Genomic DNA, 17,833 nt, shown 5'->3' with positions numbered 1-17,833 from the left:
AAAGGCCCAAATTACCATGACAGTCATGCACATGATGAGTGGATGTAAACTTCTGACCACAAACAAAAAGAAAACACCCTGGGTGTCTGCTTATTACTGTCCAACAGTAGCTATTGAGATGCTTCACAACACTACTCACCACATATACGAACCATATTAATATATTAATATAAACAATATCACCTCAGAATTTTTTTTTTAAATAAAATGGAATAAAATATTGTCATTGTGAACTATCCATCACTATTTGGAAATGCAGTCATTCGTTTAGTATTAAGCTATTCTAGCAGTCTGGATAACACTTTTAATTAGAACCAATATGTCACTCTATGTGTTTTAAACCATAGTTAGCCGGTTTGCACGCTCAGTAATCCGAATTACAGCCTCTGGTGACCATCTGCCGTCTGCACAGACAGCTCCGCGCACTACTTTGTTACTGAATTCACCTCAGCCCGCCCCCTCCGTGTGTGTCTCTCTGTGTGTGGGGGGTTATAGCCTACCGGGCGGAGTAATTCGTGCTGGTATCTATTGAGTGCATGCGTGCGCGAGTGCGTGCTACGGTTTGAGCCTGTCACTCTCGTTGTGCCGCGGCGCGAACACGGGTAGCAAGAAGGACCAAAAATCCGCCTGGTATCAGTTGTTGTCCCTGGAAAGACTGTTTCCCCCCCATCACTAGAGACACCTCTCTTGTTTTAAAGTGCGTCTGCTCTTCAAGGAGAATAGCTGTGTGACACATTACAATGCTTCAAATAAGGGACCTCATCTGGGGATTGTTATTCATCGGCTGTGCAGGTAAAATGAGTTATTTCTTGTTCTAGTCTAATATTAGGTTGTGTGGGGATTAATATCCAGCTGTAGGCAAAGCAAATCTGTGTGAAAGCGCAGGCCGAGACGTGTTGATTCTAGAGCAGCATCCTCTGGTCCCACCGGCGGCATCCTTGTCACTGACTCCGGACAGTGGCGCTGGATTTGGAGCTCGAGCGCTGCAAAATTCACAGTTATCCCAAAAGTTCTCTAAAAAGTGAGGCATCTCCCCCTCTCTGAGGGAAAGCGACATGAATTACTTAGCAGGGCGCATTTTATTCAGTTTTGGGGTTATACAGTTTGATAGAGGCGCGTATCTCGGTGCATTTTGAATATCCCTGCACAACACAGAGAAGTGCAGACGGCCAGTCTCTTTCATTCGGGGTGACTGTTCTCCCTAAGTTAAGTTATGCAACATATTTTTAATAATAATAATAAAAATCCCCACTCGTGCTGCGTGCTGTGGAAGTTAAGCTCCTGAGTTCGTCCCTGTGGGTAAATAGAGGAGGATGCTTCCAGAGACCGGTGGTGTTGCAGTGGGGCGCTTTTTGTGGTCCCCTTTATGTCAGCAGCCAGCTTATTGCTTATAGCCTCTTAAGTCGCTGCAAACGTCAACGGCAAACGAATATACTGTCATTCAAAAGTCCACCTCGGCTTTCTCAGTTCTGCTGGGTCAGACGTGACGCACCGAGGATGGGGTGTCCGGAGAGCCGATCGCTATTAGCGGGAACGCTTTGTTTTAGTCCACTGGAAACAGATTTACTGTCCTTTTTTCTCTTTATTACCTTACTATTCAATTTGTTTTCCGTACGCATGCGCTTAAAACTATCGAATAGATCGATAAGATGCACGCACAAATTTCCACTTGTACCACGATCGGATTTGACACATAACCAGTAGCTGTGCTGATGTGTCCGTGCGGGAGTTTAGTTTTTGCATCCCTGCTCTGATCATATAGGTCGACACTGAGGCATTGCCTCTGTTTTTGTTGTTTTTCTGGCCAAAAAGGACTCTGTAGTTTCTAACTTAGTAGCGAGGTGCTTGTTTTTTTCTAACCTCCATGCGCAAAATGATGTCGACTTCGGCACAGACCCAGACTGATTTGATCGTACTTTTTAATTTCGTTGGTTGAGGGGAAATTCGTCATCCAGTGAGGTAGACTGAATAGTTTTTCAATGTATACAATAGCATCCAATCCCAGAGCTCTCATGGTTATATAGGGCGGGAGGGGGACCCATTTTTCCCCCCAAAGCCCCCACCTCTCCCACCACCCACATCCTTCTCTCCTCCCTGCATTCACCTCCCCATTCCATACACTGCAACTGAGTGCTCAAAGAGGAGTTTGAGGACCCCCAGGGGTCCTTGGAGAGCGGAAGAATAGTTTGATGTTATAATTTGATTCAATTTAGTGTACATTATGGTGTAAAATGATTATTCTAACCCGGGGCCTCAGTTGCACTGTTGTTTCTCAGTGCTCTACAGGTCTATGCTTTTCTTGTCTATGGCAAAAAACAAAATAAAAAACAAGCATTTTCTTCTCCCCTACTGAGATTAACTGCAGCCAATACAGCCACTGAGTCTGGATGAAATGACTGAAGGTACAGTTAAAATAACCCGAAGGCAAATCTTTTCATGTGCTAAAAAAGTAGCCTATCATCTGGCTATGCCTGTTTCGATTTATTGACATTTGACTCCTTTCCTTTCTTCCTTTCCTTTCCTTGCCTTGTGTTTGTGCCACACGGCCATGACACATTATTTGGGGTAGACTGTTAAGTCACTTTTCCCCGAGCATGCATCATTAGGTTAAAGTTCATAGATGTAGCACTGTGAGACTGTATTGAATTATCCATGCAGTAGTCTCGGTCTGGCTAAATAATACATTTATTTCACAGTTGTGCTGAAGCCAACAGCCCTGTCTTTGCAGAATTTAGGGAAATCGAGCATGAAGAATGTGGGTCTACGCACAGGAAAATAATGTATATAGCCTAAAATAATGTGGACTGGGGAAATTGAGTGGATAAGACGACAGAATTTGAAGAAGGTGGATCATTACTGTGTATGTTGGATGGTATTTTTCTTGTTTTGGTACATAAAACCTAAGCTGGCCTCCATGTGGTGCTGGGCGTGCCCCCAAAGGGGCTCCGCTTTTGTTTTTCTTGTTTGTATGATCTGGTGGTTTTTGAGTGTGATAGTGATGTTGATACTTGAAGTGATATAAAATATTGATTTATTGATTACTGTCCAAACTTTTAAAACACAGGATTTGACATTTTGCACTTCACAAACAGCAACCAAAAAAATGCACTTTACATTTTTATCACTGGGAAAAAAAATGCTGTGATTTCTGTTGGGAAAAAAAAATCTACTTAAAATACTTTCAACAAGCTGAGCGAGGATCTAATGGGCTGTGTTGGGATAATGCGTGTGCCGGCTGATGTTTGTGGTTTCTATGAACCTTAAACTGCATCACTTGGCGCTGGCTTTTGAAAGTTTTCCAGAATATTTTTGGAGGTATTTCCAAATCAGCACCCAAACAGTTGGGCACCCTGTCACTGATGTGGGTTTAGAGAGTGGCGCTGGGATGTTTTCATTTCCTCTATATGATTCATGACCCTGCCGAAATATTCTGACACCCCCACAATTTACCGCGCCTCCGCAGGGGAGGGAAAGAGAAAGGAACCAAGAGGGAGATAATTAGACAACTGTGCCTTAGCTGTACCCTCTTGCAACAAGGAGAAATTCAAATAAATTGATCGCATTATTTGATGGACCCGGGGTATATTGAAGGGGTAATGACAGTATCACACACTTTGAGGGCTGAGCAATTTAATTACATTTATTGATTTCCAGTTTCTGTTCCAGTTCGATGATAATTACATTTTTGAGGCTCGCGCCAAACATTAGAATGCAGAGCTACACCACCTTCCAAGATGTAACTGCATTATAATGCAGTTTTAGGAGTCGACACAGGTAGTGATCTTTCTCGACTTAAATTCAAGTCGAGTGTGCAGTGCCCGTTCTGACTGTGTTACTGAATTAAGCCACCGCATCCATGGTGGTGATCAGTTTGAAACTGGAAAAAGTAGAAGGTGATGCAGGGTAATCTGAGGGGAAAAGAAGCCCCGTTTTTATTAAAGTGAAAATGACACCGCCTCAGATTTATGTGAAGTTACAGATCTGAGGCATTTCTATTCTTTTTTTTTAACCCTTTCATGCTCTGTGCTGTTGGCTATAGAGAAACCAACGCAGGGTTGCCTTCCAGTAAAAGTTTAAACTGGCTTTTACTGCACTGCAGCTCAGCATCGTCCAGCAGCGCCCTGCACTGACCAAATATGTGACCAAATATGTAAAATATGTACTACTGGGCATTCCTGATCGATTAGTCTGACTTGAGGATAAAATATATTTATGATCAAATTACATAATTAGGCAGCACGGTGGCACGGTGGTTAGCACTGTTGCCGCACAGCAAGAAGGTCCTGAGTTCAATTCCAACATCAGGCCGGGGTCTTTCTGTGTGGAGCTTGCATGTCCTCCCTGTGTTTGTGTGGGTTCCCTCCGGGTACTCCGGCTTCCTCCCACCGTCCAAAGACATGCAGCTTGTGGGGATAGGTTAATTGGAAAATCCAAATTGCCGTTAGGAGTGAATGTGAGCGCGAATGGTTGTCTGTCCCTGTGTGTTGGCCCTGCGACAGACTGGCGACCGGTCCAGGGTGTACCCCGCCTCTCGCCCTATGACAGCTGGGATAGGCTCCAGCGCCCCCCGCGACCCTGAAAAAAAAAAAGGAGAAGCGAATGGATGTTATTGAGTTGAATCGCCTTTTCACATGATATTGCAAACCGCTGTGCAGTGTTTTAGCATCTGACAGAATGGCAGAGTGTTCTCTCTCTTGCTGAAAGTGGATTGCCTCTGTTGGATTTCTTTATTCCTTTTGTTCCTGAAACAACAAGTTTGCAGGCTGAAGGCAGGCTAGATGCTGATGTGCACTTGCCATTCAGTTCATACAGTTATATGAAACTGCAAGCAGTGCAAATCCATGTACTGTTCTGGCTGTAAAGCAGCATGTGTGTACTTTAATCAGTCAGCTGAACTACAGAAGGGAAGAAAAACTTTAGCTTAACATTTTGAGGGAGAAAATACACAAATCCTAAATGGCTAACATATGGGACTTTAACTGCTGTGGTGGGTTCAAAGCCACTATGAAAATAATACAGGCTATTTTTGACTTAGGGGAACTGGAAAAAGCAGCCAAACACAGGAAAATTATAAGGCATTTTTAGTCCGCTCTTTAAATAAAACTAGATTCTGGCTCTTTCAAGCTTTGCTCCGTAGTTGCACTCTGGTCCATGCACCATTTGGCTTGGAGACACTTTGTACTAATGTACTATTACGGCTTGTTATGATCAAATTCTCGTCAGTACATGGACTGTTCAGATTATAGCAGTACTCCTACTTGGATTCAGCTTCTGTTTAGCTAAATACTGCATGCCTGTGTCGCCGTACAGTTTATGTAAGAGAGCAACAGATCAAGTGACTTGTCATCATAATTGCAAGTTGATTCTCAAGATGTGAGTTCTTTGCTGCTGCCTACATTTACATAAAGTTCAGTCATTACTGCGTCTACATTTTCGCCCTATAGCTTTCTTTTTTTCCCTTCTTGCTGTGCTCCCCTCCCCCCCTTGATTTGTTTATTGATCTCCATCTTTTGCAGCTTTTATTATATGTCATATCATCCTTTCTCCCCTGAGAGTTCAACTCAAAACAGCCCACACAGCAGCACAGATACAGAGCCCTGTGTGTCTGAGTTACATTATCTGCTAATTAGTGCGGACTATTAAAATACTAAAAATTTAACTCACTAAAACTGAAGCAGAAACTCCTTGAATCGTTTGTACCACACAGCACAGTCTGTTAGATAATTCCTTTTAAAATGCTCCAACAGGCAACAACAGCACAGACATGGTGGAGAGGTGCATTAATTGACTTTGAGTAGTCCAGCAGTCTGTGTTGGAACCCCTGTCAGTCACAGCATCCATCTGCACACCAGCTCCAATATGCAGATGGATGGGTTTTAGAAAATGCACCCCTGTACACTTGCCACGAAGGGGGGAACTATAGAGGCCCTAACTGCTTTGTGTACAAGGCTGTAAACATGCTTTTTAATCCTGTGAAATTGGCTGTTTTAAACACAGGACTCTATGTGGATTCGCTCGCTTTTTGAGTGGGCATTAGAGGAAATGCAGTTTTTGGCACTTATGCCTTGGCTTCGTTCTCCAGACCTGGAGGCTGCTGTTCGCCCCAGACAGTACTGGTGATAAACTTTACTTCATCATGATCACGATTCAAACATGTCACATGAAACACAGTGACACTCAACTATCAAAGACCTGTGTACAGCCACTTGGATATAATTTTTCTAGATGGGTGTGTTCAGGAGGTAGAGTAGATCACGTACTAATCAGAAGGTCGGTGGCCTTATCTGTGCCTCCTCCATTCTGCATGTTGAAGTATCCTTGGGCAAGATACTGGACCCCGAGTTGCCCTCGATGCATCCATTGGAGTCTGAGTGTTTGGACATTACGAAAAAACCCCACTTAGGTTAATGTGTGTATGAATGGGTGAATGAGGCTTGTGGTAAGAAAACGCTTTGGGGGCTCAAATTGAGTAGAAAAGCACTGAACAAGTACCAGTCCATTTAGATGTGACAACAACAATGCTCGTTAAGTGCCGTTGCAGCCAGAACCCACTATAAGTCCCTAATCTCACTAATAGAAAAGGATGTTAACACTTATTTACATCCACTGTTGGTATGCTTTTACACAAACACAGAGCATTTGTTAGGCTAGTACAATCAAGTTAAAATGAGAGCTGCCTGTCTGTAGCCTAGGTGCTAGCTTGAGTTGCCAAGTATATTTGAATTTGGCAGATTCTTTTAGACTTATCTACAGTCTGAGACAGCAGCCACCCCCTCAGAGTTATCTGCACTTGCTGGTTCCACATCAGCAGCAAGGGAAAAAGCCGGACTGAGGAGATGAGTGATGGTGACTAATGTCAGTTCTTCATTCTTTCCAGACTCCACTCAGTCTTTTGTCAGTAATATTATTTAGTTTACTGACACTCAACATTTCTTTTCAGTGTGATGTTATTAAGTGTATGTAGTGCATTTCCCGCTGTAAAAACTGCTCTCTGTACCACAGATATACAATACGTACCTGCACATATGGGTTTGCTTATCTGTGCAAAATCTGTTATTGCTCCACCAAACTGTTAATATTTAATGGAACTGTGCTGTTCAGCTTCACTGTGTGGCCGTTAAATCGAGCTGAAATCCACAAATTTGAACAACACTTTACAAACACTTTTAAGCTTAATTACAAAAAAACAATAATTTCTGGGGGGTTTTAACACAGGAACACAAAGACAGTTTTAATTTGATTCCAGTCACTAAGCCATTAGAAGTTCTTCGTCCGTGGATGATAAAGAGGCACGTAAAGTCTAAAAACTTTGAAATGCAGATGATACAAGTTTTACATAATCCATAAATTCATGTCATATCACAGAGCTTCTGAAAGTGCTGATAATTCCATCCAGATGAGCTCAAAATGACTTGACTGGCTATAATATTTCTTCTGACTGTTAGATGAGGATAGGCTGTCTTTGCATATTAATCAGGACATGAATAGAACCCATGAGTGATTTTTATTGTGTGAGCTCTGAAGGCGTCCTATAGAGAATTGAATGTGGGGGAAAAAACCCAGAAAAAAAGAGACGGACTTGTTATGCAACCCAATCAGCAGCCCCTTCCTTTGCCATTGAGCGCAACATTGAACATGATTTTCAGATCTTAATGCTGTCTTCAGAGTGTGTAACTAAATGGACAACTGATGTCAATGAAGTAATGTCTCCCAAAATTCTCAAGCAGATATAATATTCACAGAGGAAGGTAGCCTTTAGTCATGTATATTCACATTATGTCATTATGTTCTAATGGAATGCCACGAGTAATACTAACTAATGTAACATGAATTTTTAAGTTACCATTAGATGAGTTAATGCACAATGACTCATCTAATGGTAACTTAAAGTTTGATGAGTCAGTACAAACAAATTTAATATTACATTACTTACCACAACTTGTAGCATGGTGTATGGAAGGAGTGGGAAATGGATTCAGGGTGGGGGTGCGATAAGCTGCAGGATGATGGAAGAGGTCAGCCATGAGTCTCCATACACTGTGATACTTGCAGACAGGGAGCAGGTGGAGGATAATCTGTAGAGCTGGAGCTGTGGAGCTATGCTCTGGAGAGAAGAGGAATGAAAAGGCACTAGAAGCAAGACAGAATATGTATGTCTAATGGGAAGTAGACAGGTGTAACAGTGAAGATGGAAGGAGCAGTGGTAGTGAAGACGGGGTCAGCCAGGGTGCAGTGGGTGGAGACGAGTGTCAGGGGGTCATTTGTGACAAAAGATAGCAGCAAGAGTGAAAGAGAAGGTTTACAAGATGGCAGTGAAACCTGCTATGATGTATGAGTGGAGAGGGTGACACTGACAAAAAAGAAGTGGAGCTGGAGGTGGCAGAGCTGACCGGGATGGGCAGGATTAGAAATGAGTACATCAGAGGCACGGGCAATATGGAGCTGAGGAAAAGAGGAAGTGCATAGAGAAGATTCATGGATGTAGCGGAGGAGGACATGCAGAGGGTCAATGTGACAGAGGAGGATGCTAGAGATAGGGTGAGACGGAGGTAGACGATCTGTTGTGGCGACGCCTAAAGGCAGCAGAAAAATCAATACAATATGTAGTTAATTCAGACGCAAGGCAACCCAGCACAGTCATCCATGATTAAAACAACATGTCTTTATAACAAAACCATAAGCATTATGATTATATACCATGCAAATATGCATATATATATATATATATATTTATTTATTTTTTGTATATATGTATGTATGTATGTATGTGTGTGTGTGTGTGTGTGTGTGTGTATATATATATACATGTATTTTTTCCCCAAAATGAAGTTATTCATGAAAGCCACATTTTTGTGGCGGGACTTTTCTTGTCAAAATGAAAATATGCCTTCACTGAGCTTGTTGACACACTTTCTGCTTAGCCATCCATTTCAGCTCAGTAAAATCTTGTTTCTGATCCTTTTTGTTGTGGTCTTTTCTTCTGTTCTGGTTAAAGAAACGGGGTCTGAAAACAAAATACTTCTCCAGTTTCCTTAGGCTAAACTCTGGCATTTTGGCAGAGTGAAGCAGCATCAGCTTCTAATGAATTCAGATAAACAATGCTTGATGTTCCCTAAGATCCCATCCAAGAAGGTGAAATATCTGTGGGAGTGGCTGTGATTTCAAACAAGCTGCTGTTGCTCTAAGGCTAACCGGGATGATGCTCGTGTGAGTTTTGCAAGGTGATAGAGAATATTCAGGTGTTTGTTGTGGCACTCCTCAGCATACTTGCTTAGCCACAACCTCACCAGATTTTCTACATAAGAACTAATGATCTGTGCTCCTTTGGCAGTGGACTCCCTATATTTTTTTTTCCCTTTTACTGAGCTCTTTAAGTGAGGCTGCCAAGTCTGGTGAGGTTGCCCAAGGTGACGATGGACTACATTGCTGCGCAACAGAATCCCAGCATGATGTCCCTGTCCTCCTTGAAATGCCTGGAGAGCTACAAGCTCCGATTTTTATTTGGAATAGATACTGTGTTTATTGATGTTCCAGTTTTCTTTATTGTCAGCATGGGACTCCGTGTTATTTATAGCCTGTCACCGTTATAACTTACTTCCCTCAGGACTTGCACTGATTAACAGATGGTATTTTGTCTCTGAAAGTCACTTCATACTTATGTTGTGTTAATTTTCAGGTGGAGAAGAAAACCCCCAGTATTTTTTACTTTGCATAACTCCCCCCACCTGTTTCAACCAAAGGCATAAAATGTAAAATATGCTTGGAGTGACAGCGCCTCCATTTAAAATGCCTTGGCTTAGCTGCGGTAACCTTCATCAGGGATGACACAAACGCTTGTCAGCCCTGAGTAATTTTCTAAATGTTGGATTACCGACAATCTTTGAGCTAAAAGTGCAGTGAGCAGGTTTTGCTTTATTTTCTCTTTGTTCAACTGAGCCTTCAAGTGCAGAAAAACGGCGGCAATATCATCCGAGTGTACTTGGCAGACTTTTAATGCTTATGCTTCATCACTTAAACAAACACGTACTGTATGCGATGGCTGGCTTCGGGTGTGATCTCCTGCAAAGCTATATGCTTAGCAATGTAAAAATAGTAAGTTACAAGTCTTGCAGTTTTATAGGAAAAGCTTTTGAAATGCAATAACCTATAGAAATACTGACGGGTATACACGAATAAGCTGAATATCATTGCTTGCATTAAAACACCTGCTGTTTTCTATTCAACCCTATGCACAGTGTTGTCTTCTACCTTCCTCCCCAGCATTATCTCTCCAGGAAAGCCGGTTTGGTACTTTCTGGAAAAGCGAAAAGTACGGGGCTCTAGTGATTGCCTGACTTTTAGCTATACTGCTGCCCCCAGGTCCCCATGTTTCTCTTGTCAGCCATGTTAGTTAGCTTTAAAAAGAAAGGTATTTCTTTTTAAAGCTTTGACCAACTCTGATGCTATTATGAGTTCTTCTAAAAGTTCTGATCCCTGATATATTACTTTACTGATGCCTGATCAAATACTGCAGTTGTTTCATCTTGTGTTATAAATCAAGCACCCTGCTTTTCCCTTTACAGTGATCGCTTTTACCCCTCCCTAAAAGCTCAGTCTCACATCCTGTCTAGTTCTCCTGGAGTCGAGATGATGGACAAAGAGCCTTCGGTCAACATTTATCTGTAAGAAGTCAAAGTTTTAAAAGGTTTCAATAGGTGAGCGTGTGAAAGAGTCATTAATAGTTGAAGCTGCCTTTGTCGACGGTGCACAAACAGGGATTGGCTGTTAGCTCTCCATCGTTCTCTCTGTCCCGAGGCGCTGCTGCCCGAGCATCTCATTGCCCCCATCTGTAGGCATCTGCCAGGGGGACTCTGGGCCAGAAGTGGTAATCACTCTTGCGATGTGTTTATTATATATCATCATAGTATTAAAATGTAAATAATGACATAATATGAGATAGGGCTGTGCAATATGACCAAAATCTCATATCCCGATATAAGACATTTATCGTCCAGACAAAGGAATATATCACAAACATTTTACATTTTCTGTAAATTCTGTGAATCTAGGGCAACTCGATTTGCGTGTTTTGTTTTGTTTTTGCTGGTCGTGTACCTGGAGTCAAGTGTTTTGACAGATGGATGAAACTATACATTTTTAGACATTTTCTTTGTGAGTATTTATTACACAGCGTGTTGCGGGGAAAAACTCGTTCTAACGTTTGATTCTGAGGTTTCTTTTTTAGCACCTAATGGCTCTTTTTTGCTTCTCATCTGTAAACACTCTGCATACTCTTTCACTTGATTCTGTTTATTTTGAAAAATCTCAACAGGATCTTCAGCTTTATTGCGAAAGGTTTACGTGGTAAATAAACAAGCGGACGGCGGAGCCGCGCGATGGTTTTTACCGGCGTTGTTGCTAACGTCAACGCATAAAAACAGTCGCTTGTCCGTCCGTAGTGTGGTTATATTAAATATAAGAGAAAGAGAGAACTTTAAGAAATTCTACAGTGACCATCAAAACGATGAAAAAATATTGCCGTAAACAGTTTCTTTTGTGACACCACGAAACAAACGCTAGCTTAACATGCAACGATAGACGTTTTCATATCGTCATCCGATATATATCGAACAGCCCAAGTATGAGAAATATACTGTGCATTTGACTGAACGGGCATATGGCTGTGTTAGGCTGCTAATTCATTTGTCACTTTTGGGATTGAAAATACTTATTAGTGGAAAAATACGTTCTCTGATTGAGTTTTTAGTAGTGCACACTATACTTGAGTTCACCTAATTTTTGTCGTCATCTTAGCAAATTTGTCATTAGATTGAAAAACCTTTCTGTAGGTCACAAAACTGTAATCAGGGAAGCCCTGTGTATCAGTGACGCTGACTTTCACACCTGTATTTTTCAGTGGCTAGTTTCTAGGACTGCAGCTAAGGCACTCACTGAAGTAAGAGTGTAAAACAGTTTAAAGTGCTTTGTTCCAGGATTTCCACAGCCTAGCTGATACCACACCTGCTGCATTCATTTGTAGATGGGGGAGGATTTTCTGATTTTCAGAAATCCTGCTTTTCAAACCACCTGAAGAGTCAACTCATTTTCCTGTACACCTGGTGTCTGCAGGGATAATCGCTGCTCATTTAAGATGCATGCAGCGATGTTTTTCCACACAGTTCATTTCGAGTGGGTCTCCCATTTTGAAACATTCCTCCTTTTCTTATTACGTGTCTTTTTTCTTTGAGAATCGTTATTACTCCCCTATGAGTCCTGTTTGGAGATATTTCTTTTCCTCCTACTACGAAGGTGCAGCGTTAGCCATCTTAACCCCAGGTTTCAGATTGCAGCTTGCATAATAGGTTTCTTAGGAGTGACCAGTCATTCACATAACAATGGCAGCTGGCAGTTATTTACCTGAGTGTGGATGCCGGCACTTAACACTTCTGCTTATGCACAAAATAATGAATAGCAACAGTGACAGCAAACAAGAAACCAAGTGACTAAATTAAGAACAATATGAAGAGTAAACATAGGGGTATATTTTTGACCACTAAGGCTCCACTTGGCTTATTATTATTATTATAATTATTATAAAAAGCACTTTGATGTGTTGATTTGAAATCTTACACACAACTTGCTGACCTGTAATTTAGCTTCAGGGGATGTGCTCTGTTTCCTGTGATCACCACTGATATTAAGAGATGCGTCTAGGCCCGTCTAGGCAGTGTGGGTGTTTTGTGCTGGCGCATGCAGACTGTAAGTTTGATGTCGCACCTTATAAACTCCGTATCACTTTCTGCGGTGTCGTGGCACAGCAAAAGTTGCTCTACGTGATTTCACCGTTCCAGCTCTGAGACCAACTTGAGGATTATTCTCTTCTTTAGCGATAAACGGCATATATCTGATGCACCTTATGTGCACACAGGCACTCCGGGTTTCTTATGTTTTTCCCACAGTCAGAAATCTACCTTCTCACATGGCTTACTTTGGCTGAGCTGTCATAGAGAGTTAAGGCCATAGTGTATTTGGGCATTTGTTCTACTGTCTCTAAATCCCAGGGAGTGACTCACCATCATGATGTAATGCCTAGCAATGACAGCTGGCTCATCCCAGGGACTCTGTGATTGGCTGGCTTCCTCAGGTGCCAAGTTGCCTGAGCGTGTGTGTGTAAAGAAAGGAAAGGGAAAAAAAACACCCAAGCATGTCTTCTGGGAGAAAGGAACAAGGCGAGATGTGCACCATGCGCAGTTTTTTTGTAGACTTGTTTACTTCCTAAATTGGCACAATTGTCAGCGAGCACATTCTTGAGGCATCCGCTGTGGCTCTGTAGTGTTTTTCAGACCATGCCAGCAAAAAACGAGAATGACTTCTTTCACCGAGTGCTGTTCACACACTCAGGTGGCACAATCACAGACTGTTGGAAGTTCTCAGATATTAAAATAGGATAAAACCTATTGGTGGCTTTTAACTTAATGTGCTCTCTTTAAGTTTTGTGAAAGCTCAGTTCACAGAACTTGTTCCGGACTTGGGGAGTTCTTCAGCCTTGCTGCTATGCATTCAAATGTGTGGAGAAACAACGCTTCATGGGAAAATAGTGAATTCACATAGATGGAAAAGCATATTAAATACATAATAAAATATAATAAGAGTTTGTTAAATATAAAATATTGGGTTTATGGTCTCTTGATGGGGGAAACCCCCCCCCCCAAAACAAAACAGCTTGTCAGAGGTGATAGATGTTGGTTTCCTGTTGCATTTAAACGGTATTCAGAGCTGTTTTGGAGAGGTTTCTGTGAAATACTCTGTGTGGTATGGAAACAGCATGAAACACAGACACATCTTGAAGCTGTTGATTTGACGGTGGATGCAGCTCAGACTCTGTGGACCGTTTGATCAAACCAGTGTGTCAAAAATCATCAAATTAACTCGTTACATCCTGCCACCAATCTAATATGGGAGTCACACACAACCAGAGCCCCGTCGCTTGTACCCATACGGCTTTCACATGCGGGCGCTGATGAGGTTAGACTGATCAAAATAAATGGTGTTTTTGTGTAGCAGGTGGTTGCAGGGTAACACCAGCTCAGTGCTGAGAGGGAGTGGCTGTTGTTATAACTGGGTGGCCTTCCATTAACACTTTTAATGCCCGTGATGCTGTGTAATAAACCTCAAACCAAAATATCTATCAAAAACTCTCAAAATGTGATGCATATTGAAATTGGCTGCAAATGCTCGGTGAAACGTGTATGTACTTGTGCTTTAATGAGATGTTTCCATGTCTAAATGAGGAAATATTTAGATTTTAGAATGCATGTTATTGCCATCTTTTTCTTAATTGTATCTTAAAAATATAAATTTTTACTTTCCTGATGAAATTGAGGCCAAGCGAGCATGAGATTAGTCCGAGTTCTACTTGAAAACAAAAAGCTAATTTGCAGTAATCAATACCTGTGTATTCAACTGAGCCTCTGCGGAGTTATATGGAACAAAGCACTGATGTAGTAAAATATGGATGAAGATTGAAGAGCAAATCAAATTTATTAAAAGGCCAACTATTAATGTGCTCATTTTGTCCTATCTCACATTTATCAAATAAAGTGTAAGGAGCTGAAAAAAGGATGGGATTATTTAACCAAACATAAACACTTCTAATAAGATTAAAGAAAATCTGTTTAGCATTTATGTTCAAGCTGCTGCAATTAATAAAATCAGGAGAGGTCTGTGATTTATTATGCTTTTACACTAACAGCTCTGCTTGTGAAGAAAAGACTCTGTAGTGGCTCACTGTGAGGTGGGGCTGCAGACAAAGGTGCAGGGTGACGGGCAGGAGGAGGAGGGGTGGAGGTTGAAAAATAGGCGGGACACAATGCAAAGTGTTGTCAAGGAGGAGCCACTGTGCCGGCAGGGTACTCCAACCTCTGGATTCATTGTTTCCCGTTCTGTTGCAGACCCTTGTTTTGTGCACTGAAGCTTGCAGAGACCAGTGCATGAGACACGGGCACGTTGCGTTTAGGCCTTCCTTCTGGCTCGAATTTAAAGAAGAGCGTGATGCTCAGTATGTTCTCTACTTTATTCGATTTTCCTTCTTACTTGTTAGTTGACTGGCGTTCTTCAGCGTGCAGAACGACGGTCTTTTCTTCACCGTTCTTGTTACTAAATGAGTGCATTCACACGATCTGAGATGCCATGAAAAGAAACATCTTTGCCGTGAATGATGATGATGATGATGATATGATGCAGGTTCATCCTTTTTTTTTTCAATTCCAGGAAATAATATCTAAAAATAAGACAAACCCTGCTGATAAACTAAGCTGTAAAAGGAGCTAAATTTTTGCTTATGTATCGTGGCCTGATTATGTCTGTGAAATGAATAGCCGCTCTCCTGACTGACAGCTGTCTCATTTTATCTAGAAAAGCTTTTTTTCATAATTTGCTGCTCTGCTGCTTTAATAAGCCATCGTTACCACAAAGTTCTGTAGCTGTGTAATTATATTGCACTATTGACGGTCGCAAATTATGCCTGCACATAGAAATGGATGCTAAAAGACTTTTTTTTTTGCTTTAGTTGGAGAACAGAACTTGATACATGAATGTTGACAGGTGATAAAGAAATGCTCTCGGTTTTCTTGGCACTCTTGTGTTGCACTTCCGCTTCTATAGTATTTGGCAGCTTGCAGTATTTGTGCTGCACGATTTACTGTAAATGCTCAAAATTTAAATGTAAATCCCTGCCATATGAATACATGAAGAAGAAATATCTGCAGCCTTCGGTGGTTGCCTTTTGGTATTGATGCATTTTGGGCAATAATGCACTTTCTCTAAAACCTTGAACCAGTCAGTGAACTCCAAATTAAGCCCTCTCTGAAATTCTTTTGAATTTTTAATATAATGCCAGAAGCATATGCTTTTACTAAGTGCTGAGGATGGTATTAACACTTTTGACTTTCATCTCACGGTTGAAATGGGCAGGACAGGCTACAGAAGGTATAAAAAGTGTTTTTGTGCTTTCAAAGCTTCATACACTTTGATGAAGTCTCAAGGTCAAAATATTCTGACCAAATACATTTAGGTCAAAATCTCACCTGAAATGTTTGATGCTTTAATGCATACATACATACAGATGTCGACACTTTCATCTTGATATTTTACATTTTACTTAATTTTGATCTTGCCTTTATGAGAGACTGGGGGGGGGTAAATGTCAGTTGAAGACTTGCACTCTTTCTGAACACCAGAAGGATGAAATATGTTTGCGTTGCAGGAACAAAGGGAGTGTGTCATGTGCAAGTGATTGATACTGGCTCACAGTGCAGGAAGCCAGATGGGCCAAACTCAGAAGCATCAGGAGTTGAGGGCTTGGCCTTTTTAGCTCATCCAACAGAGGCATTAGAGACTGTGCTGCCCAAAGACTGCAGCTCAGAGACTTGCAGTGTGCTTGGCATGCCTCAGTGTTATGGTCGAGAAAACCAGTTTGAGATGATTTGAGCTTTGAGACATGGTGTGTTATCCTGGGGGGAGCAGCCATGTGAAGATGGATACACTGTGGTCATAAAGGGACGGACACGGTTAGCAACAATACCCAGATAGACTATGGTGTTTATACAACAGTCGGTTGGTAGTAATGGCCACAAGGTAGGCCAACAAAACATCTTCCACACCATTACAACCATTACACCAGCCTGAACCATTGATACAAGGCAGGATGGACCCATGCTTCCATGTTGTTTATGCCAAAATATAAACTGTAGTCTCTGTTTCCTGTTCTTAGCTAACAGGAGTGGCACACAGTATGGTCTTCTGCTACCGTAGCTCATCTGCGTGAAAGTTTACGTATAGTGCATTCATAGATGCTCCTCTGCATCCCTTTATTTTAATAGGTGGGTATTTGAGTTTTTCTTTCCTTCCTATCAGCTCAGAACAGTCTGGAAATGTTCCTTCTCATTTCTGGAATCGGCAATTTTTGCTAAGAGAACTGCTGATCATTCAAAAATGTGTTTTGTTTTTTGCGACTATTCTCTGTAAACCCCAGAGATGGTTGTGGGAAATTTGTATTTTGCTGATATAAAAGGTCAGCAGTTTCTGAAATACTCAGACCAGCCCATCTGGTACCAACAACCATGCCACACTCAAACTCACTTCAGTCACGTCTTTCCCATTGTGATGCTCGATTTGAGCTTTAGCAGGTTGTCTTGCCCAATTTCATTGACTTGCTTCTAGGTTAGTGGCTGATAAGATATTAAGCATTACCAAGTAGTGAACAGATGTTTGATTATACAGGTGTATCAAAATTTAATGTTTATTATTATTATGATCAAACTTTTAGAGCAAAAACAAAATGAATACTTCATAAGTAAGAGTTAGGGTCTTGTCAGGTAGCTACCATGTGTGTTTTTAATACAATGTCATATCCTCTGCAGGAGAAAACTCAGTTTTATCTCAGTATTTTTAGGTGTATTTACTTACATTCTTTATTCTTTATGTATGTTAAGTATGCTTTATTATTTCCCTCAATTTTCCAACAAACAGCAACGCAAAAGAAGTCAACACTTCAAATGTTTCCATTGTGATACATCTGAATAATCACTGTTTTTCCTACTTTGTGTCAGTCAGTTGTGAGAAAATGTTCTTGCCTTATGTTCTTGTTTCAATAATACTGATATGAAGGGGAGCTGTTACCAGATGTTGCCATGCTGGAGTTGTAATAGATTTGGAGCACATGCAGGTTGGCCAAGCTGGTAGACATCAATCAATACTCACTGCATTTTTAATGTCATCATTTTTTTTAGAATTGTAAATTTATTATGTCTTTTCAACATTTGATGACATGACATTTGATGACATTGTGCCATTT

The 17,833-nt window shown here is 41.3% G+C and overlaps 1 protein-coding gene across 12 annotated transcripts in view; it reads left to right on the top strand.

Annotated features, from left to right (window-relative positions):
- The first annotated feature begins 513 nt into the window (after positions 1-513).
- The window catches only part of ncam1a (neural cell adhesion molecule 1a), a 249,772-nt gene continuing 232,452 nt past the window's right edge, over positions 514-17,833 (top strand). For 10 of the 12 annotated variants that reach the window (XM_005725345.1, XM_005725341.1, XM_013908873.1 and 7 more), the window contains exon 1: positions 514-792. In XM_005725345.1, the coding sequence (XP_005725402.1) occupies positions 741-792 (52 nt within the window). In that variant the 5' untranslated portion in view covers positions 514-740. The remainder of the gene's footprint in view (positions 793-17,833) is intronic. The other 2 variants (XM_005725347.1, XM_013908872.1) reach the window with 1 other exon arrangement.

Source organism: Pundamilia nyererei, unplaced genomic scaffold, assembly GCF_000239375.1.
Source record: "Pundamilia nyererei isolate P.nyererei 1_Seehausen unplaced genomic scaffold, PunNye1.0 scaffold00015, whole genome shotgun sequence".
Lineage (NCBI taxonomy): Eukaryota > Metazoa > Chordata > Actinopteri > Cichliformes > Cichlidae > Pundamilia > Pundamilia nyererei.
Note: the sequence above shows the minus strand (reverse complement) of the source record. Positions and strands in the feature narration are given on the sequence as shown.